Genomic DNA, 18291 nt, shown 5'->3' on the forward strand with positions numbered 1-18291 from the left:
ATTATAAGCACAACAACATGACACCATTTCCATCATCTGTCTTTTTCTGCATGGAGTTGCCATATTCTCTCAGGGATTGTGTGGGTTTGATCAAGGGTGTTGTTTTTTTATCTGTGTGAGCTCAACACAACACAAGCTGTAACAGAACAGGTACTGAGACTGACTTGTGAATTATACATGTTTATAAAATTGGAAATTAGCGGTTTTGGGGATTATTTTGTAAAGAAAACAAATCCACAATACAAACCACAAGGAGACGCATGATTAATTGCACCCTTGGCCTTTTCATAATGTGTCTTGGCTGAACTGCGAGCACTTAATCACTCAATGGGTAAGAATATATTTATTACACTTGTAATAAACTGGCAACCTGTCCGCAGCCTTTTGGCTTGGCTTCTGCCCAAAACATGCTGGGACAAGCTCCAGAACCCCCACGAGTCTCAGTTAGAATATGCAACTAGACTGGATGAATGTTATTGCCTGAAATTATTGGAAGGCTTTGAACCGTGAAGTTTAATTACCTCTCCTGGTCGGCACTTCGAAACCGGGGCAAGATCATCTGTCGGAAGCTGCTGGTCCGGTCCAGTTTGGGCTGGCTTTTGGCCCTTTTGATGGAACCCTTCAACCTTCGATTGAGAAAACTCTGAAAATTCAAAAACAAACCAAACTACAGATAAGATATATAAGAACAGAGTAAATACACAATGTTATTCAAAACAACTTGTATTGAACAAATGTTTTTATCCTAGCTCTGATCTAACTGACAATTTTAATCATTTTTAGAATGTTTCATATTATTGTACTATTTTCCCCATCTTACTTTTACAGTTCTGCCCTATTGCTTTTTCAATATTTAAACTGCTTTCAAATGTTTTCTATTGCTTGCCTTGATTTCCAAGCATTATTAAAATCCTGCATAATTCAAGGAAAATACTAAAATACAAAACAATGTACATGGAAATGTTCTTCTTATCAATGAGTGAGTAAACTCTAACTTAAGCATAACAAATATTGGCTTTGCTTCCCAAGTAAGAATTGGTATTTTACAATATCAGACTAAAAAAATACAATCTATACATTTTTCTCTGTGAAATGACAAAATAAGACAAAACACTCACCGGCTGTCTGAAGGGCTGTGGGGTGGCATTTGGAGGAGTTTCCATGCTTGACTGTCTTACAGAGGCAAAACTTGCCCTGCGAGATTGGTCTATGAGGAAAGAGTGCAGAGAAAAAAGGGTATTAATAAATATGAAAGCCATAGAAAATTGTTTCTAATCTACAGTAGATAATTAGAATTTGTACGTGGTTCCAGATTCTCCTTAAACTACAAACAGTTCAAATCAATATAGTAAAAAAACATGATCAGAATTGCCAAAATGTTCAGTTTTCATATGAACTTTGCAAAGTTAGCACATTATTTCCAGCAATGGCATCAAGTCTCTTATCTTTAGCTTCTTCCAGCTCACAACAAATCGAGCTTTAGGCACAAGATGGAAGATAACGATGAAAAGGCAATGCTCTCATGCACCAATCAATATGTCAGAGTTTGGTTTTACACTTTCGGAGCAAACTGGACTACGCTTTTGGAAGAAAAGGTCAAAAATGTGTTTTTCAAAAGAAATTCCAAATTGCTAAAATCATTACCTTGCAGCCGCTTCGGACACAGACAAAGGGAAACAGCATCAGAAATCATGACAGAACACACACTGATCACAAGCAAGCTACCGACACACCAACAATGCAGAAGAGAAGAAGAGTCGCCAACGAGGACAAACAGCCACAGCTTCAAAACAACAAGAAAGAGCGACGCCGTGTTTGGAAGAGACGTGTGTATTGTCTGAGAAAGAAGCTATTTATGACGATTCTATTGGAAAAAACTTCTTGTGTCAAGGTCAACGAAAAAAAATGACGCAGATGCTGATATGAGAACTCTACCTAACTAATCTGAAGAGGAAACACTCATATGACTCATCTTCAACTTTACAGCCTTAGTCTGACTTGAGGCCTGTGCAAACTCTGGAACATGGTGATGGATCTATAAAAGTATGAGCAGTAATCTTAAGGGAATCCGACCTGATGCTGCCTCCATATGACTGTGTGCTGACTCAGAACACGGAGCAAGGACCATAAAGATAGTGAATACTCCATACATGACTCAAAAATACTTATCCTGCCATACAAGGACCAATAGAACCCAAGAGGGGCTTTACAAACGGCAGAATGAAGGCAAATGTGATCGTGTCCCTCCAAACACCAAATCTAGGAGCAGATTATTTTGGAGTACAGTACGAAATTCCTCCCTATTTCCTACGTAATTGTTCTATGTCCTCGCCTGGTTGACTTGTGAATCACTGCCACATTCACATGAGTAATATGTTTGATTCAAAGGGGTCGTTTTCCCCCCTGATAGAGAAACCAATCAGATTTTACAAAGGTAGGACGAGGACCATTCTTTAATCTACCAAGTAACATCTGATTGTTTCTCTATCAGGGGAAGACGACCGTCCATGAACCGTCTTTCAATATAGCGAAACTAGCTAAATGGTAAATGGTATATTTATAGTGCTTCTCCAGTCTTATCAACCACTCAAAGCCCTTTACTTTACAATTCACTTTCACCCACATACTTTCATCACACGACATTCATTCACTGTCAGCTCAGCCGTCAGGGGCACTTTGGGGTATAGCATCTTGCACAAGGACACGTCGGAATGCAGACTAGATGAGTCAGGGATCAAACCACATACTCTCTGGTTAGTGGATTCCCTCGTGGACTTCAGCCGCCCCTAAGCTAGCCATGTACAAAGATATAGCTTGATATGAAAGATACAGTATGTAGAAGGATATAGCAGTGTATGAGTGTAGGTAGCTAGCTGGCTATGTAGCTCTGTTCGTGAGAAATGATGACGAGAAAATGGGGGCAAGCACAACATAAGTGGTTCTAAGCAGAGTTCTAAAAATAACAACGTGTAAATCGTTATGTTTGATCATTGTGAAAAACATTCAGTAACTTCCGGCAACTCAACATTTTTTATCAGTGAGACGGATAGATCACTCGCTACCAATTTATGACTTGGGCAAAACATAACAAATTATCCTCTATCTTAATGAAATCAGATAATATGAACATGATGTCAGGCTGAATTGAAAAACTGAATTTGACTCAGCTCTGGGTTTGTGATGACAGCAGCACCAGAAGCAGTAAAGCATGTCTTAGGTACTTAAGGCCATAAAGGATAATTCAGCCATGCTTATACAAGGGGGGTGCATTGTATTCGATATATATTGTCAGGATTTCATTCATTTTCTTAAAACAGCTGGTTGTGTAATCAAAACTGCGCGTCATACATTTGATCCTTTGAAACGGAGCATAACAACATTAACTCCATAGGTTCATGTCTGAAAGCTACATGTGATCAGGTTTCATGTTGATATTCACCCGCCGCTGCTATTTCTGTCTGTGATTCATCTGTTGGGGTCATTTTCTTTTTTTTTTTTAATCGCCCATTACCCACAAAGGAGCTTTTTTCCCCCTCCTTTGCTACAGAGAATCAAGACACTCTGTCATCCTCTGATTTCCCTGCTCCCAAAGCCTGTAAATAGGCGACTCTCCAGGTTCTATTCTGAATCCCAGCTAATTGTTTGGTATCCATGGAAACAACTCCGAGGGCTTCTACTTGAACTGTAGAAGATATTGGCACACAACCGCACAGTAAAAGATGATGAAAAAAGTAAAACGCTGCACCAGCCTGCGTCTCTGCAAACACGCGAAACCGATCAGACCTGTCGGGTGCCCACAAGAGGGAATCTTCCTCAGCTGGTGGAAGATTTTCAGCCTCTTTTGTGTCTCATGTGGGTCTGAAATCTGACACTTCACTGAGGGAAGACCTACATCCAATTGATTGTAGGATCCTGGCAAGGGAAGATTTAGCATATTTCCAATTTTAACATAGCTGCCACTAAATACCTGCGACATGAAGGGCCGTAAGTAAGCGTATATATTTTAACACACAGATGAATTCACATGGGCAATTCTGAATGTAAATTGCTGTCAGGACGGAGTGTGTGGGTGGCAACAGCCTCTAGCTAACTGAGATACAGAGGGAGAGAAAGACAGAAAGAGGAAGACTGAGTGGGTGTTAGAGAAACATACTCAACCTTTACAGTATCACTCTCTATTAATACATGTTTGGGAACTTTGTTTTTAAATAAAGTGAATAAAATGACCTTTTTCACAGGATCGGACACAAATTTGATGCAGTATAATTAAGAACTCAATGTGCCATCGCTCAGAGGAAGTGATCACGACATAAATAGCCCTAAAAAGAAACACACACAAACTGTGCAATTGCTTTTAATAACCATGAAATCTCACGGCAGCTATTCATTCAGCAAAAAAGGTGCTCAGTGAAAACTGATACCAACTTATCATTCAACCCATCGGTACAGTCATTAAAAAATCATTACTGAAACTGCACTCGCACCAATCTGATATAATGGATTGGTTACAGCTCCAATACTGGGAATCACCTATGACGAGGCTAATCCCCAAATACATATAGAATAGAATAGAAGGATTTATTGTCATTGCACAAATTAAATTTGTTGTGCAGCACCTAAAAAACAATATGCGTACATACATGCATTCCTGCACACACATCTGTTTCAGGAGGCCCTGAGCCGCTGCGTCTCTCCTCCTATAGTCAATTTCAACAACTAGAATGTTTAATGAAATAGAATCCAATGTCAAAAAAGGTGTTGGTTGAGAGAGTTGCCAAAGTCATCCGACAATCCAACGAGGTCGAAAACCTTATAAACATTGGGCAAAAATCACGGGACCATAAAGAATCAGTAGGATTCATCCTCTGGTCACCATGGAACCAAATTGAAATCCATCCAATAGCTGTTCAGATATTCAAATGTGGTGGACTGGCCAACCTCTAATGGTCAGAATCTAAAGACTGCATATGGTTTTGGATCAGTGCTTTATATCAAGAAATAGTAATAGCTGAGGTATCGGGATCAATATCAGAGGATGAAACTTGAATTGGTGCTTTTTCCTTTTAAAAAAAAAAAAGAAAGAGTGAAGATTGCTAGTGAACAAGTGTTCACACATATTACAAAACAGTTCTCAGCCCGGCACAGTGTCACTGGTCTGGAAAGTTATTAGAGAGTTTCACTGTGTCCTCTCAAGTGTCATGTGGAGGACACAGCTAGGACAAAGGAAACACAGCAGCATGGCCAAATTCTTATAATACTCTGTGGGTGTTATACAATGGAGGTTTCAGGGTAGTCGGTTAGTCCAGTTAATTTACTTTTAAAAAAAGAGTCAATAAACACGATATTGGAGAAGAGTGACCTTATTTTTCATCCCTTTATATTTCATTATGAAGAAATATATGAATTTTCACCAGATAACATCATTGACATGTTTGAGTTAATTTGCCTCACGACCTACTTGACATTATACACCTCTCTGTCACTGTTGTTCATGCTCACATCATGATAGCGATGCTGAAATGATAAACTGCGCAGTCCCAGACATATTTCAGAAAATCCATTATACTGATGTCACTCTGCATCTCTAAGAAAATGGAGAAATAAAAGAATTGTCACTTGCATTTTTTACTCATGATGAGAAACGTCACTTTTTATGCTACTAAACGAGGCTCTTTGATATCTGTCATATTAATTCAGTTTTTGTGTCCCATGTATTATATATATATATGAGTTTTCTCCAGTGTTGAGCTTTAATGTACAAAATGCTCATCTCACTGCATTGAAGGTGGGAGCTGACACTTCAGACTTGAGTGAGCGAGCCTGATTTTATTGTGACTGTCCGGCCGGCGAGGTTTCCAGTCCCAGACCACGCAGACAGGATCTTGTTCTGTCTGACTCTGGAGCATCTGACAACGAGGAGCTCTCTGGTGACTCACAGACAGACCTGCCGGGGCAGATGTCGCGCTCATGTCATATGGAAGTCTCTGTAATTGCCATATTCCGACTAGTAAATACTGCTCATGTCAACAACCACCTGGTAATTAAAGCAGGGAAATTGCTATTTTTTTCCAACAGCACCAACTTGTCCGTAATAAAGTCAATATGTCAAGGTGGCCCAACTAAACCCTAATTTAACTACTGCAAAATCTTCCTGTCATAGAACTGTGGTTGAACATGTTGACAAATTAATGCAAGTTCATAACCTTTGGAAAATATAATGACATCTATATATCACAGCACAAGTTCTGCCACTAGTAACATGATGCTGAAGCAAAGGCTCATCTTTCATTTACTTCAGAAAGTTCATGGTTTGTATATACAAACTTAAACAGATTAAACTGTTTGACAGTTTAATCTCTTGCCATAATGTTTGTAATTATCTATTCAAAAAGTTATGTTGTTTCTATCAAACTGTTTCATTTCAAATATCTATACAAATCAAGAGGACTGAAGGCATTTGATGGTGCAGTTAAAAAACAATCTTAAGCAAGCTATATACTGCAGTTACATGCATTTTCATTCCATAATTTTTGTAGCACTACAGATGAATTGGTCGGCCGATATAATAATGTCTTCAAACAGTCAACAGTATCAATGTTTATGATGTTCCATAAGTAGCAGATTGGACCATAGAGATGCCAAAGACAAGTCTCGGTTAATTATAATCAATAAATTACCTGAATGAAGCCCAAACTTCCAGCTCAGTTAATACTGAGTCACTGTTAAAATGTTATGTTTACAATAAACATTAATATTGGCCATTAGATCATTTTCATTTTGTTTATCCTGAAATAATAATGTTATCTGTCTCAAAAACAATATTTGCTACTTTAAGCACCATTTTTATTCTTTCACGATTCCACAGTTTGTGACATCACCACATTTATAATTTGAGAATCATTTAAGTTCACTCTGATCTCTGCGTGCGGGATGAATAATTGTTTTTGAGTATGATAAAGGAGGAGAATTCAAACTCAAACAGGGTGTTAACTTGCTCTATAAATGATTAGACAAAGAAAACTCGTTTTCACAGGGACATTTTCTGAAGTAGGAAGGTGTTTTGGAGAAAGATGCGACAGAAGTTTCAGAGGAGGACGTCCCGACTACGCAGCACAAAAAGCACAAATCTATTTGCACGAGGGGCAAGTGAGAAAATATGTTTTCTTGTATTTCAGGTTGAGTGGAATCTGCGACTACAAATTCAGTACAGCCCATGGACAAGTGCAGAATGTTCATTAACAGTGAGCCGTCCAAACAATCAGCCTGCGTGACTGACAGGAGCAGAACCTCGCTCCATCAACCTCGTGGCTCTCTGACAAGCTGCCGGCATCGCCTGGGAGGTTTGACACGGTTTGAGCTGGAGCAGCGGTTTACAAAACACGGGATTACACCGGAGACGCCGGGCACACGGAGAGTCAGCTGCTAAATGGAATGAACTCCTCTCCTCTGCCTTGTGATTTCAAACGCAAGGTGAATAAACATCAGGGCTATTGTTTGTTACAGTTAAACTGCTTCTTGACTGCAAACATCGAGGAGTTAATCTATTCAGACTTACTCAATTATGCATCCTACATAATGCATACGCTTACCAGTGATTTAATTACAAGATGTTTAAATGCAGCAAATAGGCTGTTGGCTTTGCGCTGGTAAAAGTTGAGCAAAAATATGTACATGTGAGGCTTCTGACTGTTTTCAGACCCACTCTGGTGCTATGTTTAGAAACAGCTCTGTAATCAAGTAAATGTAAGATGCACAGAAGAGGTAGAGCTGCAGCATTTGAAAGCAGAGGTGGGTGGAGGGGTTGAGGAATCAGGGGCAGTGTGGGCGCCAGGGAGCCACGGGAAAGAACCTGCGATCGGCTCGGAGAAGCTGACAGATATTTTTGGGAGGAAAAGAAACGGAAGGGACTTGTAACATTTCCTCAGGTTCAAGATTATTGAACAAATGCAAACACTCTATAAGATGTGAACAAGAACAGTAACCTGAATAAACAATCTGAAGTTGCTCTCCATCATGTTTTCTTTCCAGCATCCCTGTCTTCATCTCTCCTGCCTCTCGCTCTGCCTGTGTGTGAGCCAGCCAAGGGGAGTGTGGCCTAGTTACCATAGGAACCTGTTTGTAGTTTGTGCACTGCTCTCCATCCAACTACCTTCACTTTTAGTAATGTATTTATAAGCATTATTGCTGAGCCGGTAAATGAGCAAACCCAGATTAAAGGGATGGAAATCTGGGAAAATCTGGGGATCAATCAGGAGTTTGAGGCTCTTATCAATGACTGAGGCGCTCCTGGATTATATCATCACATCACAGTTCACACCGAGGTTATTTTCAACCAAGACTTCCCCAACAGAATTAAAACCACCTCGTTTGTTTCAGCTCAAAACAAAAAAGACTAAATGCTCGAAATCAAACGACAGCTTTACACGCTGCGCAAACCAACAGAAAAAATGATTCCTCCTGCCGCCCCTGGAGGGAGCAGAAATGGCTGCTTTCATCTGGGGAAGTGAAAGGCACAGAGAGGAGGACGACTGGGAGAGTATCAAAGCTGGAGTGAAAGGCAAATGGTGCTATCAAACCTAAGGGATGTCAAAATAAAACTCTGGGAGTGTGACAAAGCAGGGCTCAGAGGGCGAGTGTTGCTCCGCTGGAGGATTGAGAGTAAAAAAAAAAATGATATTGACGGTACTTGTAAAGCTGTAGAGGAGTGAAAAGGACTGGAAAGCCACAGCAGAGGAAAGGGAGCAGAGTGGCACAGGCTGAAGTACGTGTCAAACATTTTCATAAACCATTGGCAACGGTGGTGTCGGTGGATTTTTGAGAGAAAAACAGCGTGTTAAAGGGGAAACACATAAAAACATATACAACAGAAAAAGAAATCTCATCGGACCACGACAGACTGGAGAAGCTGGGACGTCACAGAGAGCAAAGCGGACAGTGGAGAAACGTTGACAGATCCGGGGCTAAACCGACTCACTTGGGGTTAAAACTCCAGGTCCGCCACAGCAAACCTCCGCTTGACCAACCAACCCAAACTGACTCTGATGCGGCAGCCACGTCTTTGATGTGTCCATGCAGCTATGTGGCAAAGACAGGTTTTTTTTTTTTTAGATATTTACGACACAACAATGAACATGAGTAAAAAACCAACACAAGAAAAATATTAAAAGTGTTTGAGGATAAGAAATAAACGCTGAAATGTGAACATTTGGTTTGGCTCATTTTTACAAAGGAAACAAGGTGAAATGTTACTTGTAGCTTACATTTTTTTAATATATAGTCACACCTTAATTTCAATCACCATGGATAAGACATTTGGAAACATGCAGGTCTGGGTAAATGATCAAATTGTATTGCAACCACAACGAACTGGCCTTTATAGACTCTGAGACTAAATGTCACGATGCTGCCTAACCACAAGCTGTTACTATGATTAATTGATAAGCTTTCCTACAGGCACATCAGTGTGTAACTCTCAAGTCTTCAATTCCTTATTCTCTGAATGGGCACTAATAGGTCATTAAACAGCCATTACATTAATCAATCCAAACAGGGATGTTGGCAAAACATTGAAGATATTTATTCTCTCGTAACGGGAAGCAGCCACGTCCATTTACGATTAAGGTCCCATATTGTATAAAGTGAGATGGCCGTGTCTTATTTGATTATAAAGCAGGCAGGTGATATATAAATACTGGGGAAGTATCACAACACTCAATGCACAAAGACCAAATTCTATGTCCTTAACTTTGTGATGTCATTAAACAGTCACCACCCTCTGCCCTCAGCTACAGAGCTCTGAGGTTCTTCTGATTGGCTGACCAACTTTTTGCGGAGCTCCAGAGAGAAGTTGTTAAACTCCACTGTGTGTTTTTTTTTGCAACGTGTGAGGTAAAAGGTTGTTAGATTATGTTAATTGAAAACAGAGGCTCAGGATGGACAATTACCAGAATGATAATAATACCTGATGTTTTCTCTGTTGGGTTACTCCAAAAAAATAAGCATGGGTAAGCACTTCATGGCCTGAGGCAAAAGAAAGCAATATGAGAAGATTTTGGGCCAGAAGCTCATTGACAGGCGTTTTCTCTTTTTTTAAGGGAACATTCAAACAGACTGACAAAGGCTTTCTGTCCTTGGCAGCAACAGAAAGCCCCTCTGTGCATTTCATTGAAGATGGCTGAAGAGCGGCAGAATTATGAGGGAAAACTTGGTGTTGGAGGAGAATCAGCTCTTTGCCAGCTGACAGGCTCCAGCCTGACAAATGTGGCAGAGCGGCAAAGACGCCAGATTCTCACCACTTCAGAAAATTAATAAATGTCCACGACTAAAATAACAAATTCACTCCATGAGGAGATGTATGAGAAAGTCGTTCTCCCACATAGATGGATATTTCATATGGAGGAGGACGAGGAAATCCTGCGAGGGGCAATGAGTCAGAGTGAGCCGGACTTATCTTGTTCCATCAGATGTGCAGCCTCAGACATTTCATTAAGTGTCGCTCCTCTCTCTGCACTGCATTATAGTTTTTATCCCTTAAGACATCACAGTATCTTAACTGTACAATCAAATAGACGATGAAGATGGTGGACACCTTTCGTCATTGCTATGTTATCAAGTGTCTAAGCTAGAGCTCGACCGATATGGCTATTTGGGGCTGATGTCGATACTGATATTAGGGAGTAAAGAATTTCCAATACCGATTCTGCCATAGTATTTTAATCTGCCCATGAATTGTCCATAGATATTAATTATTATGTTAGTGAGGTCATTATATTTGATTTCAGGTTGCTATAGGCACAATAGAGCACAATTAGCTTATAATGCTAATTGGCTCATTTTGTTTGTTGATTAAAGATCACTGTCCCTATCAGATAAACAGATCCATCACCCGATATGTTAAGAGTTAAAGTGTAATAATTGTGACTAAAGCACAAGCGATTAGAATTTTTGGGGCTGATGCCACTACTATATAGTAATTTGGCAATGATTCCTAAGATGTCATTATTAAACCTTCATGATAAAGAAATGTTATTGAAGTAGTTTAACAATATCGTTTAATATAAAATATCGGCAAACACTGATATGTACGTGAAAGGCTCATATAGGTCAATATTATCGGCCAAACAATATATCGGTCGGGCTCTAGTCTTAACATCATCTGATCTTTCCTGTTGAGATGGAGGAAGCTGGGGAAGGAAAACGGTCACACACACAAAAAACATGACACCAGGTGATGTCCTTTTATCTGTTGCTCCAGAACAAAGTCGAGTGAAACACTAATCTTTATCGTAATCTTATTTAAAAGGCTAAATAAACCCTGAAATTCCTGTTTTGTCTCTTTTACTTTTTTTCTAACTTAAATAAAATGAAAGAAGCATCTCGTCAATATCTCATTATTCATATCCGAGCTCCCAGAAACTCCCCTGTAGTCTATGCAGGTGTTCAATGCACAACACCGAGGGGGAGCTCATTAGCAAACTGCAGGTATCGGAGAAATCAGTGCTGATTCGAGAGTAGTCGACCACGAACCTGCCACTTTCCTTAGTCTTCACTCAGTGTGCCATCATAGGTTTGAAATTTCTTATCCATTAACGTACGTACAAGATGCAACTTGGCATAACTTATAAAATTAACTAAGACACTCGGCTAGCTTTTTTTTTGCTAACTTAATTGCACTACATAAACTTGCAGGTATTTTCGATGCCACAAAATTGCATTCATAAAGAAATCATTTACAAATGGGCATAAAATGCATTTTATGTCCTCGGCAAATTCAGCATGTGATGCTGACGGCCTCGTATCCTGCAAGAAACGTGGTGCGTAATCAGAGCTTCACGTACCCTCCATAAATGGTCAAACCGCCCGTGGTTACATTTCAGTTTTAAAATGTACACCCAGTGTTATCACCTGTCCTCTGTGTGCAGCTGTATTGGACACTTAATAAAAGCTGTTATACACCATCCTGCCTGAGCTGTAGACTCCTGGACGCTCTAAGGTGGACAACCATCTTAAACAGCTCATGAACATCTCCAGGCTAGCTGACTCTAACGCTTCACTCGGACATGGGGTATCTATCTCTGAAATACTTTTACGTTTTGGGGCATGGAACTCAGATTCCCACACTTACCCAAAATCTCAGGACTCCCTGGTGACGCAAACTTGACAACTTGTTACATCTGTGGTTGCAGACTGAATCCCGTGGGGGTTTCCAGGGCACTTGGGGAAAGGGGCTGAGGTTCCAGGTTTTACTTGTAGAATCAGTTTGTGCAGACCTGAGAGACGGCTTCCAGATCAAGGCCGGCGTCGTCCACCTGGAGCTGTATTTCAACCATTGGGCCAATTTGTTGGGTTCAAAGTGGGCGGCTCCTCTCACCTAAGCTGCTTGTGTGTCCATGCACGTCAGGTGTGAATGAAAGTGTCAAAAGGATCCCTTCTTCGTTTTATTAAAATCACCTTCAGCTCAGTCCATCACTGGAGCCACAGCTTGTCCATCATCTCCGTGGTGCAGCTCAGCAGCTCTCCTCTGCTTCTCCTCCCTCTCCTCTCCCTCCGCTCCCTGTCCCTCCAACTCTGTTGCAATCCAGGAACTCGGATGTGATCCCAACGCAGCTTCCTCGGTAATAAAGACACTCTCCTGCGAGGACGGCTCTTGTCATCTTACTTGTTTGTTCTGGGCACATGTGACTTCAAACGGCCCCTGCCTCGCTTCAGTATCTGGCCATGATGGGAGCTCCTGTCAGGCGCTGGAGCTCTAATGATCCACGGAGCCAATTAGTTCATCCTCTGTCACTTATATCTTACATTTAAAACAAAGCGCACGCATTGTGAGTGGCTGCACCCACGGCCCCCCCACCCCCCTCTGCACGTTAGCGATGAGTGATGTTGAAACGAGGATGAAGCCAACTCTGCGCAAGGCTACCGCACGGCGCGCGCACTAAAACCAAAAACGCATCCAAAATAAACATCCCAGAGGTTATTTTACAGGCGGAATGACGAAGATGTGCAGCAGCAGCATCTCCACAATACCTGCCACATTTGTTTTTTTTGGGGGGGGGGGGCTCCTTGTGTCTATCTCGGTTGATTTAATCTCGGAAAGCGTCGGTGCTTCAGCCTGCGCGGCGCCACCACGTCCCCAGAATAATCCACAAATTCATCCCGGGCAGGTGGATCTGGAGCCGGGCGCGTCCTTCAGTGATCGCTCCGTCCGTCACACCTCATCTCCGTTTAACAGCAGTGCGTGAAGGAGGCGGAGGAGGAGGTGGAGGAGGAGGAGAATAAAAGGCGCTGGGTAAACGTAGTAGTCTCTCCCTGGAGGGCGGAGATAGCGCGCGAGATAGAGAAGAGAGAGAGAGAGAAACCACCGCCTCCGAAGGCAGCAGCAGCAGCAGCAGAGTCCGCCCTGCGCTGCTCCAGCTCTGGAGTGTGTGACAGCCGAGCCCGGACCCACCGCCCACTGCACCGAGCCATCACCCGAACAAAGTTCACTGAAGTTACTTCTGGACTGCGGAGAGCGAGTAAAACGCATCCGGAGGAGGAGGATGCACTTTTAATCAATCACGATGCCGAGTTTGCAGAGTGAACTTATTTTGAAGAGGTGGGGGAATGGATTTAATATTTCTGGGGTTCCATCAGGACAAACATTTTGATGTGTTTTAAGCAGCTGCGAGGTGCATTAGTGACAAGTGATTAAACAGCTCATTCTATAGCTGGGACTAAACACATATGATAACAATGTCACCAGGGACCCACCAAAAGACTCTGGTTCACTATGTAGGAATGGGTCTGTGCAGGGCTGGGACATAAGACAATATCAATACTTATCGCAATATAATTTCCATCGATGACAATATCAATAAATCTTGATTTAGTGCACAGAGTGAAGGTAACACATAATCAGAAGTGTTACATGTTTTGCTGTTTGTCAAATGTTTGTCATTTCATTTTCTGTCCATAAAAGAGTTTAGAACCATAAACTTCCCTATGGAGCAAAACTCACTCTTTAAACTTAAAGCTTTCGTGTGTAGAGTTTAGTGACATCTAGAGGTGAAGTGTCATGTTGCAGCTGAACACCCCTCACCTCACACGCCCCTTCCAAACATGAAGGAGAACCTGTGGTAGCCTTCAGCTGTCATAAAAACTCATAAGATGTTTAGTTTGGCCTCTTTGGGCTACTGTAAAAAAAAAAACATGGCGGCCTCCATAGAGAGGACCAGCTCCCGATGTTAATATAAAGTATTTAAATATAAAGGACCCATTCAAGGGTAAAGAAAACAACAAATCGTACAATTAAGATGAAACACACTAGTGAAAACATCACTAGGATGATTTTATATTCAATTTCTTTTTTTTTTGCTTGATGAGACATCAAAAAGTTGTATCAATACAAGTTAAATGCACATAAAGAAGCTATAGTATACATAGTCCTATTAGTAGAGAAATTCAGTGTGAAGACAGTTTTTTCTTGCTGAGTTGAAAGTTAGAATGTACACACTTGATTTGACTAACGCAGATTGCTGAACGTTTTTTGAGCTCCTGCCTTTTTTTGCACAGAGTTAGACGTTCGATTTTTTATTTCTTACATGGGTGTCCTGCGAGAAGGCATCGCTTAATGGAGAAAGAGTCAAACTCTCTCAGTGCACATGGTCCTTAATGGCGCTCAGTGACATTTTCTCTGTTGAAAAGAAACCTAATCGCCCAAATGTAGGAGAGATCTGTGTGTCTGCGTGACTCATTTGGATTTTATTAGTCTGCACCCAGTTTTATTCTGGTCACTGAGAAAATGCCAGTCCGACAAAACTGTCCATTTAGGTGGAGAAGTGTGGAGGCAACAGCAACGTCTCTGGTCGAGAGGGTTTTTATTTTGATATCTGCTATTTGTGAACATGTTGCATAAATGTGTATTGCTAATTGCTAAATCCCGAATGTGTCATAGATCATTCCGTGGGCTTGTATATATACATATATAAAAACAGAATTACATAAATCCCAGATAATGGAGGTGTAACCCAGTTATGTTTTTTGTCATAAGATCACTAACATGATGATAAACTGTGGGTATGAAACGGTGGAAGAAATGAGTAATAATGACGTTTTTTATTTGAATAAAACATTATAGGCTCAATCTAAGAATAAAATAAAAAATCTTTGTGTTCTTTGTTGCGTTTACAGACTGTGATGTGGCTGTAATTCACGTGGTTAAAATAGAATTACTTAAGTGATTTTTCTTCAGACATTTTCATTTCTCTTGCTGGTATGAAATGAGCAGGTTTGACAAATCGCACGGGAAAAGGCTAAAATCATGTTTTATTACAGTTTTTTCAAAATCCTAACTGGGGACACTGGGTGGCACATGCAGTCCTCATAAATGCACCAAAAATATAAACTGGAAATGACACAGCTCCACTCTTTCACTCTCAAACCTCACTCATTCACTCTCACACACACATAGTCAGAAACAGACTCACACATCGCCATGGAAACTGATAAAAAGAAATAGCTGGTCTGCAAAAAGAAGAGACTGATGATGAAGATACAGTATTAGAGTTTGGAGGCTCAGCAAGAAACAAATTCACGGAATAAGGAAAATATTTAACATTTAAGGCCATCCGTCATAGAATATGTAACTAGATATTATATTCTTTTTAAATGAGTAAATAATGATGCTCATTTAAATATTTCAAATCCAAAATCAACAGCTTCTAAAGTGTTTGCAATCCATCTTAACAATTTTTTTTTTTACCAGTTTATTGCTTTCTTTTCAATTAAATTACAGCCTATTGTATATTTAATATGAGTAAGAGCTGGAGGAAACTGCCCGATGCAAACAATGCAAATGTGGCAGGAAGGACTTGAGCAAATATGAAGGAATGAAAGTTGCGCTGGATGTTGCAGATAGCAGAGCAGAGAGGGTGGGCAACAGAAGAGGGGAGAGGACAAGGGAAGGAGTACAGCACAGTACACCACCTACACTCGTCTCCATGGCAACTACCACACGAGAACGAGTGATAATGCAGTTCCCTCTCTTCCTATTCTGAAAACTGTTCACTTGGTACCATATGCACTGTGCACTATGTGGGAGACAAAGCGCTCGGTGTTCTGTCGGCGCAGATGATGTGAGGAGTGTTTCAGAAACGTCAAATTAAAACACTATACCAGCCTAATGATATAACTTCATTCATTTCATTCGTGTATCCACCAGAGACATCGGCTGACACTGAATTCATCATCATCGCTTTAGGGGGTAACTTGTTTTTGTTTTTTTTTAATTAATGTGTTTTTTGTCTCCTTCTTCACCGAAGCCAACGGCTCAGTGTGTGGGCAGCGGGCGCTTTTAAAGACGCATCGGGGTTGATCGGAATTGAAAAGGCACGATAAAAATAAATACATTTCTCCCAACGTGGTGCCTGCTGCTGCTGGTGTGAATGTAAAGCGACACCATAATAACTCCGCAAACCCCCTTTTTCACATGTTTTTTTTTTGCGCAGCGTTGCTCTTTGAAAATCTGTGTCCCTCAGACTGCGAGGACCTCAGTGTGCTGAACACAGGGGTTGTTACTGTGAAATTATGTGACAACAATCGTGCAGAGGACATGGCACGAACTGTGCGTGCAGCCTGTGCTTGATTACAATTTGTGCTTCACCATCAAAGTCTGGGGAAATTACATGAGACATTGACTCTTTGCGTCCCCCCCCCCACACCCCTCGCCATCTTTGCAGGGGGCCGATCCCTCCACTCTGGAGTTTTGTGATTTCCAAACTGTGTGTGTAGCTGTCAGCAGAACTCATCCTCCATCGGTTTGTGGTGTTAGGTTCCGTCAGAGGGGATTTTATTCTGTCGCTCTGTGTTAAACTGTCAGGCAGATTCTCATGATTAATACAAGAGTACAGCCAGTCTGGTCTGTCATGCACATAGACTGTATGGAAAGCTGTCAACTCAGCATACAGTGCAAGCGAGGTCGGGAGTCGGACTGCCCACCAGGACGGCTTCCAGATGGCCGGTCCGCCTCTGCTCTTCACATCACCAGCACCGTTTGCATCATGACGGAGACCATGTGACTGAGTGGTGACAGAGATTTGTATCTCTTATCTTCAGCCCTGCCCTTGTTTGATCTACCCCCCCCTCTCCTCAATTTTGGTAAAAAATGATAACTATGATAGAATATTCATGTTTTTGCAAATTAGGTTAAAGTAATGTATTATTCACTTATTCCTTTCAGTGGATCGGCGTCTTAATAAATGCACTGTCTATCTACAGCTGAGCTAAGTGACAGATATCCATTAACACATCCAACAACAGCCTGAGCTCTTTGAAACATGAAAGAAATCCTCCTGTGTTCCTAACTGTATATATTATGTACTATATGCTGGTTTAGCTGTTTGTATAATAGCAACAGACTTAACAACATACGTTATCTTTGTATACTAAGAGGAACTAATACAGTATATTTGACTAGAGCACAACCCATATGGCTTTTTGGGAATGATGACAACATTTGAGGAGTAAAGAATTTCTGACGCTGATATATCGGCCAACATATAAATATACATTTGGCATTGATTCCAAAGACGTCGTAATCAAACCCTTATGTCAAAGAAATATATTCGCGGTTTAATGTTTAATCTATAAACTTTAAATAAAAAACAAAACACAAATACACCTAAATATATAGAACTTGAATAAAAAAAATACACATCTTTTAATGTGAAATTCAAACATAAATTTGCACCTTTTTTTGCATTATTCTGTATTGGTACATATCAGCAAATACGTATATAGGTGCTTGATACCAATATGAAAATAAACGTATGTGTCCGTCAGGTTCTATTTAGAATGTTGTGTAAATAATGTCAAACTTCCCGAGCAGACAGACAAATGTGTTTTTAAATTTTTTGTATGTGAAATATTCGTTAAGCTTCAGCGATTAACCGTTAAATGAATGGTCGTTTTTTGATAACAAAATAAAAAGTGTTTCTAGCTTTTCAGTTTTGAGGCTTTGATGCTTTTCTTGGACGATTTTCACCATTTTATCGACGAAAATATTATTCACTTAATCAAAAATGAATACTTAGCAGATTAAAAGAATATGAACGTTAGGTGAACCTGGAGCCATTTTAATACCATCTTATTGGTTAATAAAGTGTCAGCAGCTTCTCCTGCTTCTTGCATTTGACACTTTACCATTGTGAATGCACGTCATACTCAAAGCCTGTGTAGATTATTATGGAGGATGGACATTTAGTTTCAAAGACATTCATCTTGCAACTGATTTATACTTTAAATTATAAAAAGGCAAAA

The 18291-nt window shown here is 40.7% G+C and overlaps 1 protein-coding gene across 3 annotated transcripts in view; it reads right to left on the reverse strand.

Moving 5' to 3' along the window:
• LOC118125285 (ras/Rap GTPase-activating protein SynGAP) overlaps nucleotides 1–13547 on the reverse strand; it is a 35911-nt gene extending 22364 nt beyond the window's left edge. For 2 of the 3 annotated variants that reach the window (XM_035183730.2, XM_047344335.1), the window contains exons 1-3: nucleotides 8975–9071; nucleotides 1119–1207; nucleotides 522–643 (exon numbers count right to left, since the gene is read on the reverse strand). In XM_035183730.2, the coding sequence (XP_035039621.2) occupies nucleotides 522–643; nucleotides 1119–1207; nucleotides 8975–9071 (308 nt within the window). Of the gene's footprint in view, nucleotides 1–521; nucleotides 644–1118; nucleotides 1208–8974; nucleotides 9072–12124 lie in introns of those variants that run through there. The other variant, XM_035183731.2, reaches the window with a different exon arrangement.
• Between the last annotated feature and the right edge of the window lie 4744 nt (nucleotides 13548–18291).

The sequence above is a fragment of the Hippoglossus stenolepis genome, chromosome 17 (assembly GCF_022539355.2).
Source record: "Hippoglossus stenolepis isolate QCI-W04-F060 chromosome 17, HSTE1.2, whole genome shotgun sequence".
NCBI classification, from domain to species: domain Eukaryota; kingdom Metazoa; phylum Chordata; class Actinopteri; order Pleuronectiformes; family Pleuronectidae; genus Hippoglossus; species Hippoglossus stenolepis.